The 27,859-nt window shown below is 36.0% G+C and overlaps 1 protein-coding gene and 2 pseudogenes across 5 annotated transcripts in view; 2 read left to right on the top strand and 1 right to left on the bottom strand.

Annotated features, from left to right (window-relative positions):
• The window catches only part of MSH3 (mutS homolog 3), a 183,102-nt gene that overhangs the window by 13,427 nt on the left and 141,816 nt on the right, over positions 1-27,859 (bottom strand). For all 5 annotated transcript variants that reach the window (XM_063085678.1, XM_063085681.1, XM_063085682.1 and 2 more), the window contains one exon: positions 10,383-10,569. In XM_063085678.1, coding sequence (XP_062941748.1) covers positions 10,383-10,569 — 187 coding nt within the window. The remainder of the gene's footprint in view (positions 1-10,382; positions 10,570-27,859) is intronic.
• On the top strand, positions 5,790-6,295 carry LOC134369450 (RNA-binding protein with multiple splicing-like; annotated as a pseudogene).
• Positions 7,885-9,444, top strand: LOC134369447 (small ribosomal subunit protein eS26-like; annotated as a pseudogene).

Here is a 27,859-nt window from a genome sequence, read left to right as displayed (position 1 = left end):
GCCTGTAGGTGTTCAAGTGAAAGGAAAGGTCACATGTCTCTCACTTAAAATAAAAGCTAGAAATGATTAAGCTTAGTGAGGAAAGCATGTTGAAAGCCAGGATAGGTCAAAAGCTAGGCTGCTTGCACCATTAGCCAAGTTGTAAATACAAAGGAAAAGATCTTGAAGAAAATTAAGAGTGTTACACCAGCAAACACACAAATGATAAGAAAGTGTAATAGACTTACTGCTGATATGAAGTAAGTTTTCATGATCTGGCGAGAAGATCAAACCAGCCACAACATTCCCTTAAGCCAAAGCCTAATCCAGAGCAAGGCCCTAACTCTAGTCAATTCTGTGAAGGTTGAGAGAAGAGAGGAGAGGAAGCTGCAGAAGAAAGTTTGAAGCTGGCAGAGGTTGGTTCACGAGGTTTAAGGAAAGAAGCCATCTCCATAACATTAAAGTGCAAGTAGAAGCAGCAAGTGCTGATGTAGAAGCTACAGCAAGTTGTCCAGAAGACCTAGCTAAGATCATTAATGAAAGTGACTACACTAAAAAACAGATTTTCAATGTAGATGAAACAGCCTTATATTGGAAGATGTGTCATACAAAGAAATGATGCAATTTTACTATGATGAATATACTAAATACCCTAATTTGATCATCACACACTGTATACATGTATTGAAATATTATTCTGTACCCCATTATATGTATGTACAATCATTATTTCAATTAAAAATTAAATTTCTTTTAAAATGACAAAAAGATTCCATGTAGGACTTTCTTAGCTAGAGAGGACCAGTCAATACCAGGCTTCAAAGGAAGGGCTGACTCTTGGTTAGGGGCTAATGCAGCTGATGACTTTAAGTGGAAGCCAATGCTTATTTACCATTCCAAAAATTCTGGAGCCCTTAAGAATTATGCTAAATCTATACTGCTTGTGCTCTAGAAATGGAACAACAAAGCCTAGATGACAGCACATCTGTTTATAGCACTTTTACTGAATATTTTAAGCCCACTGTTGACAACTATTGCTCAGAAAGAAAGATTCCTTCCAAAATATTACTGCTCATTGACAATGCACCTAGTCACCCAAGATGTACAAGGTGATTCATGTGGTTTTCATGCCTGCTAACACAACGCCCATTCTGCAGCTCACAGATCAAGGAGTAATTTCAACTTACAAGCTCAATATTTAGAGAAATATATTTTCTAAGGCTATTGCTTCCATGCATAGTGATTCTTCTGATGGATCAGAGCAAAGTGAATTGAAAACCTTCTGGAAAGGATTCATCATTCTAGATGCCATTAAGAACATTTGTGATTTATATGAGGAGGTCAAAATATCAACATTAACAGGAATTTGGAAGAAGTTGATTCCAGCCCTCATGGATGACTTTGAGGAATTCAAGACTTCAGTGGAGGAGGTAACTGCAGACATGGTAGAAATAGCAAGAGAACTAGAATTAAAAGTGGAGCATGAAGATGTAACTGAATTGCCACAATCTCATGATGAAAACTTTAATTTATGAGGAGTTGCTTGTGAGATGGAATCTACTCCTGGTGAAGATGCTGTGAAAATTATTGAAATGACTGCAAAAGATTTAAAATATTACAGAAACCTAGTTGGTAAAGCAGCAGCAGGGGTTGAGAGGCCTGACTCCAATTTTGAAGAAAGTTCAACTGTGGGTAAAATACTAACACTCAACATTACATGCTACAAAGAAATATTTTTTCAAAAGTTTTAAAAAAAATTTTAATTGTACATATTTGGGAGTACAGTGAGGTGTTTCAAGACATGAAAATATTGTACAATGATTCACTTATGGTAGATAGCATATCCATCATCTGAACATTCATCTTTTCTTTGTGGTGATTATAATCAAGACCTTTTTCTAGCTATTTTGAAATACACAATTTAATAATATTAACTGTAGTCTGCCTAGAACACCAGAACTTATTCTTCCTATCTACCTGTAACTTTGAACTTATCAATCCACCTCTTTCTCTCTCCCTCCCCACCCCCCATCCCCCTTCACTTCCTGGCCTCTGGTAACCATTATTCTAGTCTTTCAGAGAAATCTTTCATGAAAGGAAGAGTCAGTTGATGCAGAAACTTCATTGTTGTCTTATTTTAAGAACTTGCCACAATCACCCCAACCTTTAGCAACCGCCACCCTATCTGTCAGCAGCCATCAACACTGAGGTAAGACCCTCTACCAGCAAAAAAATCATGACTTGATGAAGACTCAGATGACTGCTACCATTTTTTAGCAAGAAAGAATTTTTAAATTAAGGTATGTACATTACTTTTTTTAGACATAATGTTATTGCATACTTTATCAACTACAGTATAGCATAAACATAACTTTTACATGCATGAGGACACCATAAAATTTGTGTGACTCACTTCATTGAGGTGGTCTAGAACCAAACCTGCAATGTCTCCAAGGTATGCCTGTACATGAGGCAAACCTGATAGAACTACAAGAGAAACAGATAAATGCACTATTATAGTTGGAGACATCAACACCCCTCCATCAAAAATGGACAGATCTAGCAGGCAGAAAACCAGCAAGGATATAGGTGAACTCAACAGAAACCACAATCAACTGATATAATTGTCATCTATGTGCTACAACAGCTGAATACACATTCATCTCAAGCTAACATAGAACATTCACCAAGATAGATAACATTCTGTGCTATAAAACAACCTTAAGAAATTTAAAAGAAGAGAAATCATACAATGTCTGTTCTCAGACTACAATGAAATTGAACTAGAAATCAGTGATAGAAATATAACTGAAAACCCCCCAACCAAATACATGGAGATTAAAGAACACATTTCCAAATAACATATAGGTCAAAGAAAAAAATCTCAAAAGAAATTTAAAAATGTTTAATTAAATAAAAACAAAAAATGCACCTTATGTGGGAAGCAGCAAATGCAGTGCTTGGAGGGAAATTTATACATTGAATACATTCGTTAGAAAAGAAACACCTAAAGTCAATAATCTAAGTTCCACCATAGCACTCTACAAAGAACAGAGCAAATTAAAATCAAAGTAACCAGAGGAAAAGAAATAATAAAAATTAGAGCAGAAATTAGTAAAATTAAAACAAGACAGCAATGACAAAAATCAATGGAACCAAAAGCTGTTTCTTTGAAAAGATCAATAAAATTGATAATCCTCTAGCCAGGCTAATTAAGAAAATAAGAGAGATGACACACATAACCAATATAAGAAATGAAAACAGAGACAACACCATACATCCCATGGATGATAAAAGAATAATAAAGAAATACTATGAACAACTCTATGCCCACAAATTTGATAACCTAGGTGAAAATTCCTTGAAAGACAATTCCTTAAAATACACAATCTGCCAAAACACACACAAGTAGGAAATCTGAATAGGCCTATATCTACCAAAGAAGTTGAATCAATAATTAATAACATTCCAAAACAGAAAGCACCAGGCCCAAAAGGCTTTACTAGTGATTTCTACCAAGCATTTAAAACAGAAACTATGCCAATTCTCTACAATCTCTTTCAGAGAACAGAAGCAGAAGGAATACTTCGTAACTCATTCTATAAAAGCAGCATTACCCTATTACCAAAACTAAAGAAAGACATTGTGATATTGTGAAAATATATATTTGGTCTTCATCCCTGTCTCCTGACACTCAACTCCTGAAATCCTTAGAATCTCCAAAGACATGAGTCTTTTCATAAGCTAATGATGGTTGGCAGCCCCTAGGTGGCTTCAGAATGGGGGCTGGTCACAGGAAAGACCAAGGTAGGACTTTCAGTCCCACCCTTCAACCTCCAGGGAGGGGAGAAGGGCTGAAGGTTAAGTTGATCATCAGTGGCCAATGATTTAATCAATATGACTATGTAATGAAGCTTCCATAAAACCCAAGAGGCCTAGGTTTGGAGAGGTTCTGGATAGCTGAATATGTGGAGGTTCCTGGAGGGTGGCACACCTGGGGAGGGCATGGAAACTTTGCATCCCTTTCCCCATACCTCTCCCTATGCATCTTTTTATTTGTGTCTTTTGTAAGATTCTTTATGATACACTGGCAAACGTATAAGTATGTGTTTCCCTGAGTTCTATGAGCCAGTGAGCAAACTAATTGAATCCAAGGAGAAGGTTGTGGGAATCCTGATTTATAGATGGTTGGTCAGAAGTTTCAGAGTCTTGAACTTTCAACTGGCAACTGAAGAGGTGGGCAATATTGGAGTCTGAGCACTCACCCTATGCAATCTGATGCTATCTCCAGGCAGACAGTGTTGGAATTGAGTTGAAGGACACCTTGCTGGTGTATGCTAAAGAACTGCTAGCTTGCTGGCCAGTGGGGGAAAATCCCCACACATTTGGTCACAGATGTCAGTCTTCTGTGTTGCGTGTTCCTTGTTACTTAGTAAGAGTGTAGGAGAAAGACAGTGTGTTCTTCCCACTTACTCTCTCAGACATTATAAGAAAACTACAGACTAATATCTGTCATTAACATAGATGCAAATATTCTCAACAAAATATTAGCAAACTGAATCCAACAATGTATAAAAAAGAATAACAGAGCATGATTAAGTGGGATTTATCCCAAGTATGCAAAGCTGGCTCAACATTTGAAAATCAGTAAATATAATCCTTTACATATCAACAAGCTAAAGAAAAAAAATCACATGATCATATCAATAGATACAGAGAAAACGTGACAAAATCCAATACCCATTCATGATAAAAACTCTCAGTAAACTAGGAACAGAGAACTTCCTCAACTTGATAAGGAATATTTACAAAAAACCTATAGCTAACACCATACTTAACGGTGAGCAACTCAACATTATGGTGGGAAACACTAAGATGAGGAACAGCCAAGGATATTGCCTCTCACTCCTTCTCAACATCACACTGGAAGTCCTAGCTAATGCAATAAGACAAGAAGAGGAAATAAAAGGGATACAGATTGGGAAGAAAGAAATAAAACTGTCTTTATTCTCAGTGACAAGATTGTCTGTGTAGAAAATTGAAAAGAATTGACCAAAAAACTAGAACTAATAAATAATTATAGCATGTTGTAGAAACTAAGGTTAGTATACAAAGTAAATTGCTTTCCTCTATATCAGCAATAAAGAAGTGGAATTTAAAATTAAAAACACAATACCATTTATATTAGCACCCCCCCAAAATAAAATACTTAGTATAAATCTAACAAAATATGTATAAGATCTATATGATGAAAACCATGAAAACCTGATAAAAGAAATCAGAGAAGAGCTAAACAAATGAGAGATATTCCATGTTCATGGATGGCAAGCCTCAATATTGCCAAAATGTCAGTTCTAACTGTCTTAATCTATAGATTCAAAGTAATCCAAAACAAAATCCCAGCAAGGTATTTAGTGGGTATTAACAAATCCATTGTAACGTCTATTTGAAGAGGCAAAAAAATAAACAACTCCCCCCACCAAACAAACAATAAAAGAACAGCTAACATAATAGTGAAGAAGAAAAAGTTGGAAGACTGACTTTACCTGAGTTCAAGACTTACTATAGGTCTTTGTCCCCTGATCTGGTGGCTGGGCCCTCCCTCTGCCCCATCTCTCCCTCATACTTCCTGAGCTGTCAGCTGCTGCAGTCTCACTGCAACATGGGAGCCAGAGCCCAAGCTCCCACTGCCCAGTCTCCAGCCCCCAAAGCCCAAGGTGCCCACCCAAGGGAGCCCTGGTGCCCAGGGAAGGCAAAAGTGGGTGAGTGTACCCTCACCCAGCCCTGCACGGTGAGGAAGGACCAGGAAGATGAATGATGGCAGCAATGCTGAGAAGGTAGAACACCCTGAACAAGGCCAACCTCAGGAGCTCTATCTGCTTTTCAGACTATTTAAGGCTAAGAGAGTTCTTAAAAAGCTCACATTTAAGCAGCTTGTAGTTTTCTTAGTGTCGACAGTCACTCAGAAGCTGAAGATGCAAAGAATGCTTTGAATGGCATCTGCAAACAGTATAACTAGTGTTTGCTAAGGCAAACAAAGATGGCCAAGAACAAACTAGTAGAACCTCCAAACCCCACTACTCCTCTGTCCAACACTATCTCAGTTAGCTGCCAGAGAGCCAAATCAGCTCACAATGCCTGTACTTCACCTCAGTAGCCCCGAAGTGTGGGCCCATACCCTCTGTACTCAGAGGAGTTAGCTTCCACTCTATCTCCTCCTGCTTTCACCTATCCTGCTTCACTACAGACCCAGATGCGCTGGCTCCCTCCTTCCGAGGCTACTTCCCAGAGCAAGAAGTCCTGTCAATTCTGCTGAATACTATGTCCCAGGAGTGTGGTGGTAGCTCCAATCTGTCCTGTGGGTTTTAATGCAATCTTCAATGGTGGCTACTATTCTCCAGCTGTACTACAAAACTGGAGCATGCTGGCTTGAAAAACAATCTTGCCCAGTGTTGATCCCATCAAGCCTTTGCCAATACCTCTATCACATGTTTTTCTCAAAAAAAAAATAAATAAATAAAATAAAATAATAATAATAAATATTTTACTCTTTTACACACACACACACACACAAAAACTTACTATAAAGCTACACTAATCAAGACAGTGTGGTACTGGAGAAAGAACATATAGATCAATGGAACAGAAAAAAGAGCCCAGAAATAGACCCATGTAAACAGAGTCAACTGACCTTTGAGAAAGGGGCAAAAGCATACAATATGAGGGTACTTCAAAAAGTTCATGGAAGAATTCTTATTTTATCTTTTAATTCTATTTTTCTATGAACTTTTTGAAGTACCCTTGTACAATGGAGCAAAGACAGTCTTTTCAGCAAATAGTGCTGGAACAACTGGACATCCACATGCAAAATAATGAAACTAGACATACACCTTACACATTTTACAAAACTTAACTCAAAATAGATCACAGACTTACATGTAAAACACAAAACTATACAACTTCTGGAGGATAACATGGGGGAAAAAATCTAGATTTGGTTTAGCAATGACTTTTTAGATACAACCGCAAAGCACGAATCATAAAAAAAAAAAATTGGTAAGCTGAACTCCATTAAAATTATTCTGCTCTGCAAAGGACAATGTGAAGGGAATAAGAAGACAAGCCACAGACTGGGAGAAAATATTTGCAAAAGACACCATCTGATAAAGGATTGTTATCCAAAATACACAACGAACTCTTAAAACTCAGCAATAAGGAAACAAAAAACTAGAATAAAAAATTGGCCAAAGACCTATCTGCTTTTCAGACTATTTAAGGATGTGCAACAACAGGAACTCTCATTCACTGCTAGTGGAAATGAAAAATGGTACAAATACTTTGGAAGATGGTTTAGCTGTTCCTACAAACTAAAGATACTCTTACCATATGATCCAGCAACTGAGCTCCCTGGTATCTACCCAAAGGAGTTGAAAACTTATGTCACACAAAAACCTGCACAAGGATGTTAATAGCATCATTATCCACAATTGCCAAAACTTGGAAACAATCCAGATGTCCTTCAGTAGGTGAAAGGATAAATAAACTATGGTACATCCAGACAATGGAATAATATTCAGCACTAAAAAGAAATGATGTATAAAGATATAAAAAGACATGGAGGGAACTTAAATGCATATTACTAAGTGAAAGAAGCCAATCCAAAAAGGTTACATACTATATGATTCCAACTATATGACATTCTGAAAAGACAGTAAAAGAATCAGTGTTTTCCAGGGGCTGCAGGGAGGAAAGATGAACAGGTGGAGCACAGAGGATTTCTAGGGCAGTAAAAATAGTCTGATACCATAATGGTGGAAATGTGTCATTACACATTAGACCAGACCCATAAAATGTACAACATTAAGAGTGAACCATAAAGTTAACTATGGTCTGTCGGTGATAAACATGCGTGGGTTCATCAATTGTAACAAATGTACCACTCTGGTGGGAGATATTAATAACAGAGTAGGATATGCATGAGTAGGGTAGGGGGTATAAGGGAAATCTCTGTATCAATCTCCTTTCAATTCTGCTGTGAAACTAAACTGCTCTAAGAAATAAAGTCTATTCAAAAAAAAAAAAACAGCTTAGGTCTCCTATTCCTGAAGAATCTTATCTAAAAATAATAACTACTTCATTAACATTTAAGATATCAAAAACCTACAATACAGTAAAAGCAATGAAAAGAGAAGTGACAAATTCAATTGTCCTAATTTGTGACTGAAGATTTTGAAAAGAATTTTTAAAATATCATACTGCTTATAGTGGCCAGCCTCCAAGATAGCTCTGAAGATATCTGCCTCCCAGTGTTTATGCTCTTAAGTAGTGTCTACCCACACTGAATCAGGGCTGGCCCTGTGTGGTCAACCGAGTATAAAGGCAGTGACAGTGCATGACTTCTGAGTCTACATCATAAAATGCATTACTGCTTCTACCTTGGCCTGTTGGATTGTTTCGTCTGGGGGAAGCTGGACCCCATTCCATAAGGATACTCAAGCATCCCTGTGAAGAGACCCAGAGAAAGGAAAGGAGGGCCCTGGCTAACTGCCAGCACCAACCTAGGAGCCAAGCAAGTGAGCCACATTAGAAAGAAATCCTGTAGCCGATGACAGCTGTCCTGGCTGAAAACCTGACTGCAATCTCAAGAGAGATCCTTAGTCAAAACCACACAGCTAAGCTGCTCCTGAATTTCTCACCCCCAGATACCGTGACAGATAATAAATGATTATTGTTGTTTTCAGCTACTAGGTTTGGGGTAATTTGTAATGCAGTCATAGTAACTGATAAACTGCTATATAGTAGAAGCAATGAAATCAGACTCAAAGGTGACAAATTCAGTTCTGTCATAATTTGTTCCTGAAGCTTTTAAAATTAATGTTTAAAATGTGTTTTGGAGGCAGTGATGGGACTTTACCGAAATTTCTGTGATATGTAGTTTCTATAATAATTTTTTTAAAGTTCCTGAGCTACATCTTTTCTACAAATAAATTAAAAACAGGAAGTGTTTTGTTTTTTAGAGAAAACAAAGTACCCATTTTAAAGGAGAAAACATGTCATCACTATCTATGTAATCTAAATAAGTGTTTAAACAAAATATGAGTTTCTTTTGGGTCTTCCCTTCCAAGATGACAAGGAAAAGGAAGGAACAATAGTTGTGCCAGAAAGGGTCATGGCCACATGCAGCCTATTTGCTACACAAACCATGCTAGATGCACACCCAACGTCAAGGCCATTAAGAAGTTCTTCATTCAAAACACTGTAGAGACCACAGCCATCAGGGACATGTCCAGAGTGTCTCGGACATTTGTATGCATCCAAGTTGCATGTGAAACTGTATCACCACGTGAGTTGGGCCATTAAACAGCGAGGTGGTCAGAGGTCAATCTCATGAAGTGCAGAAGGACACCCTCACCCCAATTTAGACCTGCAGGTGCTGCACCATGACCTCCACCAAAGCCCATGTAAGGAGCTGAGTCCCTATGGACTGAAGGAAAATTATCTTCTGGAAAAAAATAAAATGAAAATTATCTTCAAAGATAAAACAAAACAAAAACAAAAAAACAAAAAAAGGAGGTCCATGAGAGTTTAAAGAAAAAGGAATTATATTTTTGTATTATTTTTTGGAAAGAAAGATGAGTAAGAAAATATGCTTTTATTGAGTATTTAAGGAAGAGAGGAAGAAATGAAAATGGGGCGAAGACATGGAGACAAGGAGAAGAGCAAGAAAATGGGGGAATAAACAGAAACAGAAAGACTGAAGAAGAAAGAAGGCTCAGGGGCCGGTGCTATGAGAAAGAAAGGCAGAGACCAAAATGAACAAGACAGAGAGAGTAATTAAGAAGGAACATTTGATGGAGAGGACAGGGACGGAAAGTTTGACAGAAACAAAATTTCACACTGAGATGCTTTAAAATGCACTTGGAAAAAAGAGATATGCATTGAAGGAGTGATGTTACTGAAACAGAGGGAGACACAGAGAGATGAGATCACAGGTTTTATGCTGAGGTCTTCTTAGGATATCACTGAAAAAAGTATTTCATAGAGTACAAATGGCACTCTCCTTGTCTTTCCTTAAGGAACTGGGCTGTAGCTCCCTGTTCTTGATTCAGAGTTTGCCAAGGATAACAAGACACAGCTCTGGGGAGAAATATTGCCAAGGAGATCCTTCTCCTACAACTAGGTTTATTTTGCTTCAGCAAAAGAAAGGGAGACACATAAAACAATTACAAACATTATTTAGGGTCAAACTATCTGAGTTAAGTGTATAGCATTCCAATGATCAATTGCAGTGAAGGAGTCAATTATAACAATTATAGATAACTTGAAATATTTGAGACAGAGGTCAGGAAATAATTTGTATGGTATGTACCATCCATGTACAAAAAGGTATGCAGGATACTTACATGTTTAATAAAATACTCAAGTGTAGCATAAGCAATGGCAATTCCATCATGGGTGCTCGTCCCTCTTCCCAATTCATCCAAGATAACCAAGGACTGTGATGTTGCTTTTCTAATTATTTCTGCTGTGTCAGTCAGTTCTTCCATAAATGTACTCCGTCCTTTATATATATTATCTGCAGCACCCATCCTACAAATAAGATGAAGACGCCTTGATTTTCCTCTGAACTTTCTTTTCAAGAAGCCAAGCATTATTTTATGCACAATAAATATAAAATATCCCTGATGATTTACATATATTTGAGCCAACAATAGCTGAAATTATACTAAAGAAAACATGTGTTGAATATAAAGAGTGACTGACATCAAACTGTAATTTGTAGAAATATTCTGGATAAATCTGAGATACTAGATAGAAATCCTGAAAAGTAAGAAAACTTTTGACTCTGCCTTTTTTTAACCAATAATTCCAAACCAAAGTTTTGGTATTCATAGGACAAAACAACTCTTCTCTGTGTTGTGTTTAAAAATCCATGAACACTAGAATACTGTAGAACTAAAGGTTTTTATTTCCAGTATTTCCTTAAGAAGATTCCATGCTGGTATTACAAATTAAAGTGCCATGTATGAAATAACTTATTTGTATACAATAACACTTTTTATTAGAACTACATCTAGATATGTTTATAACCTTGGACAGCAGCTAACAGAAGTTCCCAAGGTGGACACAGTTCCTAGAGATGTCAAGAAATGGGTTCAAAATATTTAAGGGCTTCTTTCCTGTAAGACTTCTTAGTGTCTTTAATATTTGGCTACACATTGTGCATTTTGTAAAGAAGGAGCTAATATATTCCTTACTTCATTTAATCTTGGACCCCTAAAAGTTCTTCCAGAGGAGCTTTATAATAATGTTCTATAGAACACATTTGGGAAAACAGCTATTTATTGCAAAAGGAACCTGAAAATAGGAAAAGGAATAATTAGGTAATACTCACTCACAGTCATTCAATTAATTGCAAAACCCAGAATTCAGATTTTCAACCCACTAAGTCAGCTTTGTGGGAATGCTAGCAACAATTTTCTCACCAAAATACCTTCATCAGTTTAGTTCTACGACAAAAGTTCACAAAGTAGGGCACATCCTTCATACTTGATGTACAGCACCATAACGCACCTTTTATTTCTAGAGGAACTCATGGTGACATCAGGCCTTAACCAGCTGTGTGGCTGGAGTCCTCTAATGGCATGGGAGACAGAGTGCGATGTCTTCCCCATAGATGGGTGGAGCTGTGAAACTGTTCCAGTAGCCAGAAGCATTTAGAAACTATAATTAACTACATCTATGATGGTGTTAATAAGGTTTTACTCTGAGTGCTGTCAATTTTATCCATTCTAAAATCAATAAATAAAAAACATAATTTCTGAAATGTTGCTAACTTAGGAGCATTTTCTGGCTACTTGTTCGAAGTTCAAATACTGTTATGTATCTCAATTTTCAATATTTATTTCATTATTTCCCCCATCACAAAACAAGATGATTAAATTTTCCTATCTCTGAAACCACTCTGAATTCTCCAGAATCATAGTGCTTGATGCCGACTTACCACTGTTTGCCTTTCTTCCTGGCAGGTTGGGAGCTGACAAAAATAAATCTTTGGCTGATAACACTCTGAAGAGGGAAATATTTTGGAGGTCTTTAATTCTCAAGATTTAGGATAACAAGCAAGCACTGTATAAGATTTTAATACAGAAGTTTAAATATTATACTTTAGTGCTTTCTACAAACAATAAAGTAACAGAGTGGTCTCCTCAGGAAATTCAGGAATTATAAGATGTTCCTGGGGAAGTTATTTTTAGGCAGATACACAAAAAGTTTAATATATGACAAAGGTGAGATTTCAAATTAGGAGGGAAAGGATGAATGTCAATAAAAAAGATGCTAGCTAATTTGTTATTTCAGGGAAAAACAAAAAAACCCACCAAAGATGTGTCCCTAACTCAAACCATATTCCAAAATAAATGTATATGGGTGTAAAAGTTTAATGTAAAAGTAGAAGTCATAAGCATACTAAGCTATATAGGTGAAACAATCTCTGTACAGGTGCATGGGGTAGCTTTATATATATGGCACTAGAACATGCATTTGGAAAAAACACATAATGAAAAAATTCAAGGCAAACCACAAACTAAAAAAAAATTTGCAACACGTATGACAAAGTGTTAATACTCCCAAAATAAAGTCTCACAGAGCAAAACAAAATGATAAACAATCTAACAGAAAGATAGGCAAAGGACATACAGCATTAATTTACAAAAGAAAGAAATTCATGAACCTGTTCAAATAAGCAAATTCACAAAGGAATGAAATGCTATTTGTAATCAGCATCTATATTAACTAGCAAAGATTAAAAAGAATGATCATGTCCGCCACTATCAAGAGTGTAGGGATAAAGGGTATTTTTATGTCGCACTGTGAGTTGGTTATAATCTTCCAAAAGACAATTTAGCAATGTTTATCAGAAGTCTTTCATGACACATAAATTTCACTCCACGAATTATCAGAGATGAAAATATCAGAGATGCATAAAAAAATACATGCACGAGTTTGTTCCTTATAACATTGTTTAATGAAAAGTTGAAAAAACCAAATGCCCAAGAATAAAACAGTAATACTATGATAAAAAATTATGCAATCAATAAAACTGGTGTGTTAAAATTTTTGACATTGTAAAATGGTCACAATATACTATATGTGAAAAAACTAAGTCACCAAAGTCTTTAAATTCAGTGACAGGTTCTGCTAGGGAAAGAGACCTATCCAATTCCTGAAGAAGTACATGCCAGCATGAAGTACCTATCCAGCTCCTGAAGAAATACATGCCAGTGTTCCAGTTAGATACATGGGCAGCATCCAGAATTAAAGAAAAATTTGAGGACTGCTAGGAAAAATAACAGTATAAAAGAGAAGGACTGAGAAAAATCAACAAAACTACCATAGAGTATATATGGATAAAAATACAATTCAATGAACAGAATTAAAGCATAACCTCTATTTAGTATCCTTAGAGAGATTAAGAACATCAGAGACTTAAAACAAGAACAGTCCATCAAAAAAGGAACAACTGGGAAACAAAAAAATTTGGAAGTTAAAAAATATGATCATTCAAAAAATTCCCTGCACAGGTGGAATTAACAGATGCTGTGGAAAACCAAGTTACTAACCTGAAGGATAAATTCAAAGAAATCTCTGAGAAAAATCAAGAAAAGTACATATGAGGGTACTTCAAAAAGTTTATGGAAAAAATGAGAATTATCTTTCAACTCTATTTTTCCACAAAAGTTTGAAGTACCCCCCTACAGATAATTGTAAAACATGGAGGCCATGTCCAGAAGGTTTAAAGCCCACCTAGTAAGTACAGAAGACAGAAACAATAAAGGTAATGAAATAACTGAAGAAAATGCCCCTGTGCTGAAAGAGAATACCATGAGATATAAGGAATAGTCGTGGTTGAATAGAAGTAGTGAAAAAAGCTGGAAAGAAATGAGAAGAGTTTTAGGCTGGAATGCTTAAAAAATTCCCCTTTAATCAGTTTAATATCTTAGAATTATACATATTTCAGTTCTAAAGTAAACGTGCATTAACATATGTAATAATGTAAATACCGATAATTGGGTACTTCTATTTTTACACTAGCCTATGAAAAAGCACAAGAGATAATTATAGCATTATAAATGTTAGAGACCTTAAAATGGCAAACGTGAAAACAGTTTTAAAAATTGGGAGGTGAGGAGAAGAGAAGCTCATGACTTGATAAACGTCTTCATATTTTACAGCAAGAGTCAACGGATACTGTCTAAAGCTGATCAGTTTAAAAGTAGAGTTAAGAATATTTTATACAAATTATAATGTTAATTGCCAGGAGAACCACATCAGAACCCACTCACAGGGGTGGCCTCCAGTGAGGAAGAGCTGGGCATTGGCGCTGGTGGTGTGTGGGAATGGTGGGGGAAGAAAGGAAGTCTTGTAGTGTTCAGTTTTGTGCCTTCCCTACCACTTTAGTTTCTTTTTATCGTGACAGCCATTGCTTCTGTAATTATTTTTTTGAAGTATTATACTATGTCACTTTTATTAAAACCTACTTTTGCAGAAAAATATAAAAGGTTATCAACATGTTTAGAGTAGTTATCTCTGGATGGGAGGATTACTGGTCATTTGGTGACCCTTTCTCTAGCAAAACATCTGGCACAAAGATAGATTGATAAATGGATACTAAATGAAAGCAGCATAAAAAAGCCTTCTTTTCTAACTCCAATAGATTAAAACATATAGGAAATATTACTCTAACATGGCTGCTAGTAATCTTCTATGCTGATTAAGTATTCATTACTATCATTGGAGTACCCTTAGGAATCAGTTTGAACAAAATATAGAGAGCCAATAAATATAGACGTGAGCATATGCACACACATCAGTAGCTAATTTAGTTTAACTTAAATTTAAAGCAGCACATCACATTTTACACAATAGAGGCATTCAGAAAGACTGAGTTTTGTCACTTGAGATCTAAAAAATTCTTATTTTAGGCCTTAGGCTTTGAACTTTCCTGTATATCAATTTCTTGACATTAAAAAATTAGCTATCACATTGAAAAATGAGCTTCTTGTCTATAAGATGTTTAAAAATTTTTAAATTATGCCATTTATAAATTATGTCACATAGCTAAATACAGTTGAAAAAGCAGCAACTTGGGTAAAGAGACCAGTGCTTTAGCCCTAGCTTAGCTACCAAGTGCTGCATCATCTCGGCCAAGGTAGGTAACTTTTCTGCGTGGCTGCAGCTTCCTCATCTGTAAAAAGCAGGGGTTGACAGAAAACCTAAGGTCCCATCTCTTCTCAAGTCCCACGATTTTAATTCATGCTCACATTAATACAGCAGAAAGTACACTAGATTAAGTTTCAAACCCTAAATCAAAATCAATCAACTAACTTAACTTGGGCAAATCATATAATTGAAAATGAACTTTTCAATTAGTTATTCCTTGTGGTGGTTGAGGTTCAAATGTGATAATGTATGTGAACAACATTGAGCATTTTCCTGTGTTCTGGGCACTGACTAGAGTACTTCACCTGCATTATCTTATGTAGTCCTGACACTACCAAAATGAGATAGATCTTTATCCCTATTTACAGATGAGGACACAGGTTTAGTGCTCAAGGCTAGTCTGTCATGGAGTCAGGATTCAAACCTAGCTTGATGTGATCCCGAAGCCTACACTCTGATCTCCGATCACCTTGCTTTACATACAGTAAGAGGCTGAAAAGTACCTGTGGTGGACATATCCCAAGGGGCCCACAGTGATCTTTACCTTCTGAGGTTCACCCCCTTGTATTATTCCCTTCCCTGAGTGTAGGTGAGACCTGTGACTTGCTTTTCACCACCAGACTATGGCAAAGATAATGGGAAATTAATTCCATGATTGTATGATGTTATATATTTTGCTAATCGACTGGTACCAGACTTTCTTCCTAGCTGGCTTTGAAGAAGTTTGCTGCTAAGCTGCAAGAGGGCCACGTGATCTAACAGCAGTCCTCAGCCTATAGCCACTAAGAAGTTAGGGACCTGAGCCCTACAACCATAAGGAGATGAATTCTGCCAACAACCTGAGTGAGAATGAAAATGGGTCCATCTCCAGTTCTGCCTCCAGGTGAGAACTCAGCCCTGTCCAGCACCATGACCGTAGCCCTGTCCAAGCTAAGCTGTGCCTGGACTTGCAAACCACAGAAACTTTGAAATAATGTTTGTTGCTTAAATTGCTAAATATGTCATCATTTGTTGCGCAGCCCAGAAAACTAATACAGTACTTTTTTGTTCTATAAATATGAAAATGAGAATTTGGCATTTTTTCATTCTTCTTACTCACTTAATCTCCAACATCCAGTCCTTAACACACTCCTTTCAATCTCATTGTTGTTTCACTAGGTTATATTCTTTGCTCTAAGCTATTCCTATAGCCTAACTTTTCTCTCTACCCTCACTTTCCCTAACAGCTAATCTATCTTTCACCTTGCCAGCAGATTCATATTTTTCAAATCAATTGAGTCTTGTTGATCCCTGTGCTTGAAAACTTAAAATGGTTTCCTAACCCCTGGAAATTAAAACTCAAATTTTCTAGCATGGCTTTCAAGACTCTGTGTGCTCTGGCCCGACACCTCTTTCCAATCTTCTCTCCTTCAGCCCCAGGATCCTGTGTCCCTATCATGACAATTTATACTTGCCATCCCTGACACATGGGGATATACTTTAAAACAAACAAAAACAGCTTTATTAAGATATAATTAACATACCATAAAATCCATCTTTTTTAAAGCGTGTAACATTCACTGTTTTTTAGTATATTCAGAGTTCATTCCACACACCTCTATCCCTCTGTGCTGTTCCTTATTGTTCTATTAGCCTGGAAGTCTTTTACCTCTCTTTCTGTGGACTGAAAGCCTTGTCTTCTTTTATCCACTTCTGTGTAGCTGTCCCTGATCCCTTCTCATAGATTTGACCACAGAGATTTTTCTTTGTCATCTTTCTAGAAGTGTTCTTTGAGAACAGGCCTGACTGATTTACCTTTGAATTCTCCTCAAATACTAAGCAGAATGTCTTGTAAATAAGATGTTCAGTACATATTGAAATGAATGATTTGTTTCCAGGGTTGTAATACAACTTACTCAACCCAGAGTTAATTTTGTGAATGTCCAAAATTAAAGATTAAAATAAAAAAGAACTGACTGACCATTTGTGGGAAAAGTTGCAAGGAGCAAAAGGATTTCAACTTATATCTTCCTTTGTGCTTTGAGGCTACTGGCAAAGTATTGTGGAATCTGTTTACTGATAAAGATATTTTATGTTAATGTTCCTTAAGAAATGTATAGTTTTTGATTTATTTATTCTAGTTTAGTTACTAGAAAACAGCATCTTATACTAACAAACAGAATGTTTCATACGTTTCTATCCTCATTTTGTCTTTGACCCAATGTTTTTTGATACCACTCTCCTCTCTTATTATTTTGCTATATTGTAAATGTCACAGTAAACTGCCTAAAATAAGTTTTTGAAGGCAGGATATAAATTAGCAAAAAGGTTTATAATTTTTTATTAAATCAACAATGATTCACAAGACATACTATTGAATAATGATTCTGAAATTTTTCAAATGTTAAAATATGATACAGATTTGAGGAATTCCAGAACATTTGTAATTATTATTCTATCTATTTTTAATCAAATATAGTAAAAAAAAAATGGAAAATGCGTTCTTTAGATTTATTTCATCTTAGTTTTCTCTGAGTAGAAAGAAGGTTACAGTTATGTGATTAAGAAAAAAAAAAATCACTGATATTTTTAGGAGTGGTGGCTGACTAATCTTTCTAATCCCCCTACTCCCTCCTTGCCTATAACCCTTATATAGGTCAACAAAGCTTAATAAAGCATTAATGGAGAAAAGAAATTATTACTGTTTTGAGTCAGTTTCTAAAATCAAGAACACTTTCATGAAAATTTGAATAAGAGTTTGTTTTTATGAGATCTTGTTATTTTGAGATAATATTGTAGATATATCTCAATTATAAGAAATAGAGTGGGCCTCTGTTCAAATCACAGTCTTTGAGCCTTTTACAAGGAAAATGCTAGTACAAGAGAGAAATACTGCAATTAGGGAGAAAGAGGATTTTTCATATTGAATGAAAAGTAATTGGAGTTTAATATTAAAATTGTGAAACAGTCAATGTTACTTGTATTGATGTACTTTAAATGCTTTTTAAAAATTGTGGTAAACTATACACAACATAAAATTTACTATTTTAACATGTTTTAGGTGTACATCAGTGGCATTAAGTACATTAACAATGTTGTGCAGCCATCACTACTATCCATTTCCAGAACTTTTTCATCATTCCAAATAGAAACTCTGTATCCTTTAAAACAACTCCTACTCTCCCCTTTCCCAGCCCCTGGTAACCTCTAGTCTACTTTCAATCTCTATCAATTTGACTATTCTAGGTAATGCATATAAGTGGAATCATACAATACTGGTCTTCTAAGTGCTTTGTGTAGAAGACTTTTGTGTTAGCTCATTAACTTCACTTTGCTAAAAAGTTTGCAGAACACTGTCTAGTATGGGTGTCTAGTTTTTGGAGGGTTTTTTTGTATATTACGTAAATTTTACAAAAGGTAACCAATGTCCTAAATAACTTTTGAAAGAGATACACAGACAGAAAGAAAATAACCCAAAAAATTAAAGTCCAAGAAGAGAAAAGGCTGCAAAAGAATACCAATTACTAAAAGATGTATAGATATTGCATGGTATTTAAAAGGGATAAAAAATGTGAAACAGTAAATTTGTATAGCATTTAATTATACATAAACATTAACCTAGGAATGGAATGAAATTAGAAATGATTTACCACTACGTGTGTGCATTTAAAAAAAGCCTGGAAGGCCATATACCTAAACTTAAACAATGATCTTCCAGTGGTGGAATTATAGGTGATTTAAAAGTTTTTCCTTTTTGAGTTTTTCTATAGTATTAAATTTAACATTCTTGTTTAATTAGGAAAACAAATTTTATTTTTAAAAATTACAAATGACACATTTAAGAACACTTTATACAAATAGTGAAGAAGAAATTATACCAGTCTTTCAGAGGACAGAAAAAGAGGGAATAGTTCCTAACTCATTTTATGAGCCAGGATTACCTTAATACCAAAACTAGAGACATAAGAAAAGAAAACTAAGACAAATATTTCTCATAAATATAGATGCAAATGTCTTCAACAAAGTATTAGCAAATCAAATCAAACAATGTAATAAAAGGAATAACAGATCACGACCAATTGGGATTTATTCCAGGTATGCAAGGCTGTTTCAACACTTGAAAATCAATTAATGTAATCCACCCCATCAACAGGCTAAAGAGAAGTCATATGATCATATTAACAGAAACAGAAAAAGCATGTGACAAAATCCAGTACCCATTCATGATAAAAACTCTCACTAAACTAGGAATAGTTGATCCTCAATTTGATAAAGAATATCTACAAAAAACCTACAGCTAACATCATACCTAATGATAGAAACTTGAAGCTTTCCCACTAGGATCAGGAATGAGATCCTCTTATCACTCCTTTTCAACACCATACTGAAAGTCCTAGCTTAATGCAATAAGAAAAGAAAAGAAAAAAAGGCATATGGATTGGGAAGGAAGAAATGAAACTGTCTTTATTCTCAGATGATATGACTGTCCATGTAGAAAATCCAAGAGTCGCCCCCCCCCCCCAAAAAAAAACTCCTGGAGCTAATCAGGGATAATGGCAAGGGTTTTAGTTTTGTGTTGCTATAACAGAATTACCTGAAACTGGGTAATTTATAAAGAAGAGAGGTTTATTTGGCTTACGATTCTGGGACAGCTGCATCTGGCACAGGCCTCAGGCTGCTTCTACTCATGGCAGAAAAGTGGCAGGCAGCCAGCGGATACAAGCAGATCACATGGTGAGAGGAAGCAAGAGAGAGGAAGCAAGAGAGAGAGAGAAGGTGCCAGGGTCTTTGTAAGCAACGAGCTCTCACAGGAACTAATAGAGTGAGAAGTCACTCATTCATCCCCCTCCCCCAGGGAGAGCATTAATCCATTCATGAGGGATCCACCCCCATGACTCAATCAGTTTCCAACACTGCCACATTGGAGATCAAATTTCCACATGAGTTTTGGAGGGGACAACACATCCAAACTCCATCAGCAAGGCTGCAGGATAGGTTAACATGCAAAAGCCAATTGTTTTCCTGTGTATCAGCAACGAAGTAGATTTTAAAGTTAAAAACATAATACCATTTATTTTAGTACTCCCCAAAATAAAATGTTTAGGTATAAATCTAACAAACTATGTACAAGATCTATATGATGAAAACTACAAAACTCTGATAAAAGAAATCAAAGAACAACAAAATAAATAAAGGGATATTCCATGTTCATGCATAGGAAGACTCAGTATCATTAAGATGTCAGTTCTTCCCAACTTGATCTCTAGATTCAATGCAATCTCAAACAAAATCCCAGCAAGTTATTTTGTGGAAATTAATAAGTTGATTCTAAAGTCTCTATGGAGAGGCAAAGCACCCAAAATGGCCAACAAAATATCAAAGGAGAAGAAGAAAGTTGGAAAACTGATACTACCCAACTTCAAGACTTACTATATAGCTACAAAGATCAAAATAGTGCGGTATTGGCAAAAGAATGCAAATAGATCAATGGAACAGAATAGAGAGCACAGAAATTGACCCACATAAAAAGAGTCAGCTGATCTTTGCCAAAGGGGCAAAGGCAATACAACAGGGTAAAGACAGTCTTTTCAGTAAATGGTGCTGGAACAACTGGACCTCCACATGTGTAAAGAAAAAAAAAGGTTACTCTATAGACAGACATTATACTCTTCACAAAAAATTAACTCAAAATGGATCATACACCTAAGTGTAAAATGCAAAACTAAAAACCCCCTACAAGATAACACAGGAGAAAACCTAGATGACTTCAGGTATGGTGATGACTTGTATAATCCACGAAAGAAATAACTGGTAAGCTGAACTTTATTGAAATTAAAAACTGCTGTTTTGAGAAAGACACTGTTAAGAGAATGAGAAGACAAGCCACTAACTGGGAGAAAATATTTGCAAAAGACACATCTGATAAAGAACTGTTATCCAAGATATACAAAGAACTCTTAAAATTCAACAATAAGACAACAAACAGGCAGAATAAAAAATGGGCAAAAGACCTTAAGACACCGCAACAAGGAAGATATAGAGATAAAAAATAAGCATGAAAAAAATGTTCCATATCATAAATGCAAATTAAAACAATGAGATACCACTACACACCTATCAGAATGGCCATAAATCAGAACACTGTCAACTCCAGATGCTGGCAAGGATCTCTCATTCATTGCTGATGGCAATGCAAAATGGTACAGCCACTTTGGAAGACAATATCTCACTAAACATATAGTTACCATATAATCAAGCAATCGTGCTTCTTGGTATTTGCCTAAAGAAGTTGAAAACTTATGTCTACACAAACACCTGTACATGGATGTTTGTTTACAGCAGCTTTGTTTGTAACTGCCAAAACTTAGAGGCAACCAAGATATCCTTCAGTAGGTGCATGGATAAACTGTCATACAGACAATGGAATATTAATCAGTGATTAAAAGAAATGATCTGTCAAACCCTGAAAAGATATGGAGGAAACTTAAATATGTATTAGTAAGTGAAATAACTTTATTAGTAAATAAAATTGTATTACATACCAAAAAGGCTACATACTGTATGATTCCAACTATATGACATCCTGAAAAAGGCAAAACTATGGAAACAGTAAAACAATTAGTGGTTGCTAGCAGTTGAGGGAGAGGGAGGAATGAAAAGGCACAGCACAAAGGATTTTCAGGGCAGTGAAATACTCTATGATACTATAATGATGGATACGTGCCCTTATACATTTGTCCAAAGCCACAGAATATACAACACTAAGAGTGAGCCCTTATGTAAACTGTGGACTTTGGGTGATAATGATGTGTCAGTGTAGGTTCATCATTTGTAACAAATATACCACTCTGGTGGAGGATACTGATAATGCAGGAGGCTATGCAGGGCAGGGGTATGGGAAATCTCTGTACCTGCCACTTGATTTTGCTGTGAACCTAAAACTGCTCTAAAAAAAATAAAGTTTAAAAAAAAAAAAAAGAGTTCAAGAGTCCCCTTCATCATACCTACTATAACACTATCTCCAGAGGATCTACAGTCAGTGGATTTGTCTGGAATCTGCATTGAAAACCAAAATTTCAGGTGACTTTAAGGCAGCCTCTCAGAGAACAAGCATGAAATTCAGACAAGCACTTCCCGTCAAAAAGCTGAAATGAGATTTCTCGTGTTTGCTAGACAGCTACAGGAGCTAAAGAAACCACAGAGACATACATAAGGCAGCATTTCTGATGCCAATAATATCATAACTTACTCATTTAGTGAAATGTCACTTATCATGTGGTTTTTAGTGCTGGTATTTACTACCAATTAGAAGACGTGCACTGGGGCCGAGCCCATGGCGCACTCAGGAGAGTGCGGCGCTGGGAGTGCGGCGATGCTCCCGCTGCGGGTTCGGATCCTATACAGGAATGGCCGGTGCACTCACTGGCTGAGTGCCGGTCACAAAAAAGACAAAAAAAAGAATGAAAGACGTGCACTGATCCAAGGTGCTTTCTTTCTGTCCATGAATATATTTTGTATAGAGTATAAATACTCCACAGTAGGTGCTCAATAAATATTTGCTGAATTAAACTAAATTGGGCAAACAAATTAGTTATCATGCACAAAGTCAAAAGTAAACAATTAAAAATAATTTAATTTAAGCACCTGAATGCCTATTACCTTCCAGTTCTCTTTCATGATAAACATACTGGTGCCAATCTGAGTGCAAAGCACTCCCTGAAGCTGGGTGCTAGAATAGGGAGTTTATGTGGGTAGCATGGCATGAAAATTATTAACTATGGGCCACTTAATATAAATATTCCTTTCCACAAACATCTAACTGGCATAACTAGAAATAAATTATGCTGAGAGAAGCAGCCTATTGTTTTGCTTTATTCAGACTATTTTCTAACCAGACTTAATGATTCACTGCTTTTCTAAAACTTAATTACTGAGTCTAAAAAGTTGAATGAGATTCCAGTTTGCATTCACCAGGATAATAAACAATAGATCTTTATCTCAGCAATGCATTCAAAGATGTCAACGATCCTTGGAAATACACATCTAGAAATATTTCACTGATGAGTGCATATATTACAATACACTGATATAAATATATCAATTAGAGCCAAGCATATATGTTTGCCAAAACTCTACTTCAAAAAAATTTGAGTTTTCTTAAGGAAAAGGTTCATTTGAGGTTATAGTATTCAAGATAAAAAAAAAGATTCCTAGCCTCCTGTTTACAACTTTTTATACATTTATTTATTCTTATAGCACATTGCCCAGCACATAGGGGGCACTATTTATGAGATCCACAAATTTAAATCTAGTATTCTAAATGTCCAATTGATAATATACAAATAGACAATTTAAAGAAAATTTGGGGCCAAATCTTATGCAAATATCTCATTCTGCTAGATTTTAATATTTTCTCCATTGAGAACAAAAAAAATTTGAAGTGATGAACAACTTATTTGTAATAAAAAAAAAATTACAATGAGTATGAAACTAAGACTACAAACCACAGAGGAGATTCTGAAATTTGAGACAGCAAATTTAGCTTATAAAATGCCAATTCTTGGGTCCCACCTTAGGGATTCCAATTAAAAAGATGTGTGGTAGGGCTTAGAAAACAGCATTTTTAACAAGCATCCCTATGATTCTGATGCAGCTGTTCTAAGACTCACGCTAGAAAAATACTCCCATGTAAGAAGAGAAGGGGAAAACTAAACCAAATGTGTTCCAACACCTGAGCCTTGAATTTAGCCCTTGCTGTCTTGGCCGCCTAGACAAAAAGGAATCAAAGAGGAAGCAGCCATTGGCTGATAACAGGAAGCCTGGCAGTTTGTCAAGGAAGGCCAATGTATTGCTTCAAATCTTTTGTAAACAGTCACAGTATGCACATGGAGAGAAAAAAAAGAACTCTCTAGCATTAGCTAAAAAGTAATTTACCAGATGGCAGTTCATATAAAGAACATTAAGTAATATGAATGAAAATGTCTTTACGAGCCATTTGGGGGAATATACAGAAACATCGTTAAATGGGAATTTCTTATTCTAATTTAATTTTAAGCATGAAGACAAACTTTTACACACTGCTGGTGGGATTATAAACTGGTACAGCCTCTTGCAGGACATGAAAGGTACATATTCCTTACAACTCAGCAATCTACTTCTAGATATATCCTAAATTCAGAAAAACTCACTTATGTGCACTAGAGACCAATATAAGACAAGTACCATTACTGTTTGTATCTGCAAAAAACTGGAATCATGCTAAATATCTATGAAGAAAACCAAGTAAACTGTGATATATGCATACAACAGAATATCATGATTAGGCAACAATGAATGAACTAGAAGTATATGCACCCATATGGATAAGTTTCACATATATAACACTGAGGGGAAAAAAGTCACTTGCAGATGAATATATAATGTGATATAGTGTACACAAAGTTTAAAAGCATATCAAATAATTCTATGCAGTGTTTCAAAAAACATACCTATGTAATAAAAATGCAGAGAAATGCTTGGGATAAACACCAAAGTCAAGGACAAGCAGTTAGTTAGATGGGGCGGGGTGGATGCCAATGGGATTGGGGAGGATTGGGGATTCAATTGCATCAGTTATGCTTTCTTTCTTTAGTAGGGTGGTAGGTACATGAGGGATTGTTATATATCTTAGTTATTTCATAATAAATAAGTGAAAACTATGAGGGCATAATATTAAACTATATCTTAGTAAAGATCATAGGAACATAATTTAATGTTGCCCAAGTAGATTCCTTTCCAATCTTCCAATAGGAAGATAGGAGGAGGACAGGGGAATGGGCAGGGAACATATCCCATACATTAGAGAGTAGTCCATTCCAGACTGAGCTCTCTGAGGTTAAACAGATCAAAGAATATCCATACTGCAGATACACTGCAGCCATTAAAAAAGAGCAAGACTGAGAGGGAAATACGTCCCCCACCTATTAGGAAGCAAAAGCAAACTATATACTGTTAATGGTTAGTATGATACTGTTTAAAAAAAGATTTATGTGTAGTTGTAATCTTGTGGAAGGTTATACATATAAAGAACTGTTAATAGTGCTAGACCTGGTGAGAAGGGGGTATGTTTTTGTTTCACTTTATACTCTACTAAACTGTTAAATATTTTTCATAATAAGCATCTATTATTGTCATCATTAAAAAACTGAACTTTCCAGCAAAGGCTTCTCCACTTGAGCTTCAAATGCTTCTCCACCTCAGCTGCACTTTAAAATCATCCAGGACACTTTAAAAATGTGACTCTCAGATTCTAACTTAGAATCTCAGGGGGGTAGGGTCCAGGCATCAGTATTTTTCAAAGGCTCCATTAAAAAAAATCCAATGTGCACTGAGGGTTAAGAATCATTGCCTTAGATGCTAGATGTACAAACAGCAATGTTTCTATTATGAAAATCCCTCAGAAGGATGAACTAGGGTTACTTATAGCACAACTAAAAACTTTTTCAAAAAGTAAGGTATGATATGCTGAGGTACCTGGGAAGGATTAAGGCTTAGAACCCCAAATTCCATACCATTGAGTTGGGAAGAGAGAAATTTGCCCTGGAAAAAAGAGTTAGCAGACAATGACCAAGCATTTCACTAGATTCCTATAAAACATCTAATATGACCAATACTGCCCTTAATTTTAGGTGGCGGGGGTTGTACTTTTGTTACATATTTCTTTCAGAATTTTTAAAGTATTCATAAGCAAAAGAAAGAAGAGAGAAATCACCATAACCCCATGTCCCCCATGATATTTCAGAATATAGATTTCTATCTAGATGGTTTTCTCTGCATATATTTACATATATAATTACTCATAAAAAAGTGGAATCATAATGAATACCAGCTTTTTTTTTTTTTGTTGTTGGCTAGACAATATGGGGATCCAAACCCTTGACCTTGGTGTTATACCACTGCACTTTAACCAAATGAGCTAGCTGGCCAGCCTGTAACTGGCTCTCTTTCATGTACTGTATAAGCATATTTTTCCACATAACACTACTCACCACGATCAGGTAAATGTAAAATGTATCTGCAGGTGGCTGAAAAAACTGATGTGTTTGATGGAATTAATTCAGAATAGATACTACTATACTGAAACAATGAATTTGGTATTGGTAAGGTTTAAAGCTTAATTGTTCTTTTACACAGAGATTGCAATTGGTCTAGCTCCTTCAGGCTGATCTTGAGAGTAAGGCATGCCTTCAGCATGGTGGAAGATGCTCACCTTCCGTGTCTGCCACTTCCTGAGAAAAGGGAGTTCCTCAGTACTGCCATGGCCCCATTCTGTGTGGGAGGTGTCTCTAGGATCCTAGATTCTCAACCCTATTAAAGCCACAGTGTTCTGAGAGAGAAAGTGCTGGGGGAAGAGGGGGATTATATTTGGTTACCTTCTTTCAATGATAGTAACTAAAAATAGCACTTCATAGTGATTTCACATCCTTTAAAAAAATTATTCTCAAAACAACCTGTGAAGTCAGAAAACTTTTTTGTTTTATATGAAACAAAATTTTATATGAAGACAGAATTTTAATTCCAAATACTAATGACATAGAATCTAGAAAGGGGAGGAAAAATAAAATTTACCAAGTACCTACTATGTGCCAGGCATTTTCAAGTACTATCTATGAAGTAAGCAATATCATCTCCATTTTATAGGTGAAAAACTGAGACACTGAGAAACAGTAATTTGAAAAGGTCACACAGTTGATAAGTGGCAAAAGTGGTATTTGTACCTAAGTATAATATGCTTGACTCTTTGTAGTATGGCACAGTACTTCTCTCAAGGCCACAGAAGAATGAAAATTTGTGCACAGTCAGGAAAATGGTGAAGTTGTAATGACGCCTGAGTTTTCTAGCTCTAAAGCCCCCATTCTTTCCTATACCCAGACTGTCTACTCACATTTTGGGGTTATTTAATATTAGCAAGAGATTAGAGAATCCTATCAACCCATCAAAAACTGTGCAAAGTCTGGGACTTTACCCTGCTTACAAGCTAGCAAGTTTCTGTTATGAAACAAGTAACTGTTTTGCAGATGCTGGCAGGAGACATGAGACCCAGGGGTCAGAGACAAAGGGCTTTATTACTCATATTGGTTTGCATCAGAGGGGTTATGTAAAGGACCCACCATGGAGGCTATGCATACAGCAACGGAAGTACGCTTCCTTTTTGAGAAATGACTCACTATATTCCTTAAGGTTGTTTGCTGAAAGCACAACCCTGAAAAATAGCAAATAGCCCAGGTAAAGAACAATCAGGGGCTTTCCTGGCAACCTAAGTAAGAACATTCAGGGACACTCAGGGCCCATGGCAGACCGCTTCTACAAACATGACCTTGAGGTCCATAAACCAACAGCTACCCAAATGGCAAAGCATCAGGAAATGTCCCATATTTCAGTATTTAAATCCTCATAATCTGCATATTTATTTTTTAACTTAAATGATTCATTGTTAATTAATTGTTTTACAGTTGTGATCAGTCTTGAAATATGAGGTCAATATCTCTGGGTATGTTTCAGATTAATAAAAACTTCCAGGAAAAAAGTGAAAATAATTTCATTTCTGATTGACTATGTATTAATACCTGTACTTACTACCATCCTAAGTAGGATAGGGAATACAAAATGGAATGGAGTTCTTTTCCTCAAATAGTGTACA

This window comes from Cynocephalus volans, chromosome 2 (genome assembly GCF_027409185.1).
Source record: "Cynocephalus volans isolate mCynVol1 chromosome 2, mCynVol1.pri, whole genome shotgun sequence".
Lineage (NCBI taxonomy): Eukaryota > Metazoa > Chordata > Mammalia > Dermoptera > Cynocephalidae > Cynocephalus > Cynocephalus volans.
This window is presented reverse-complemented; position numbering and strand designations above follow the sequence as displayed.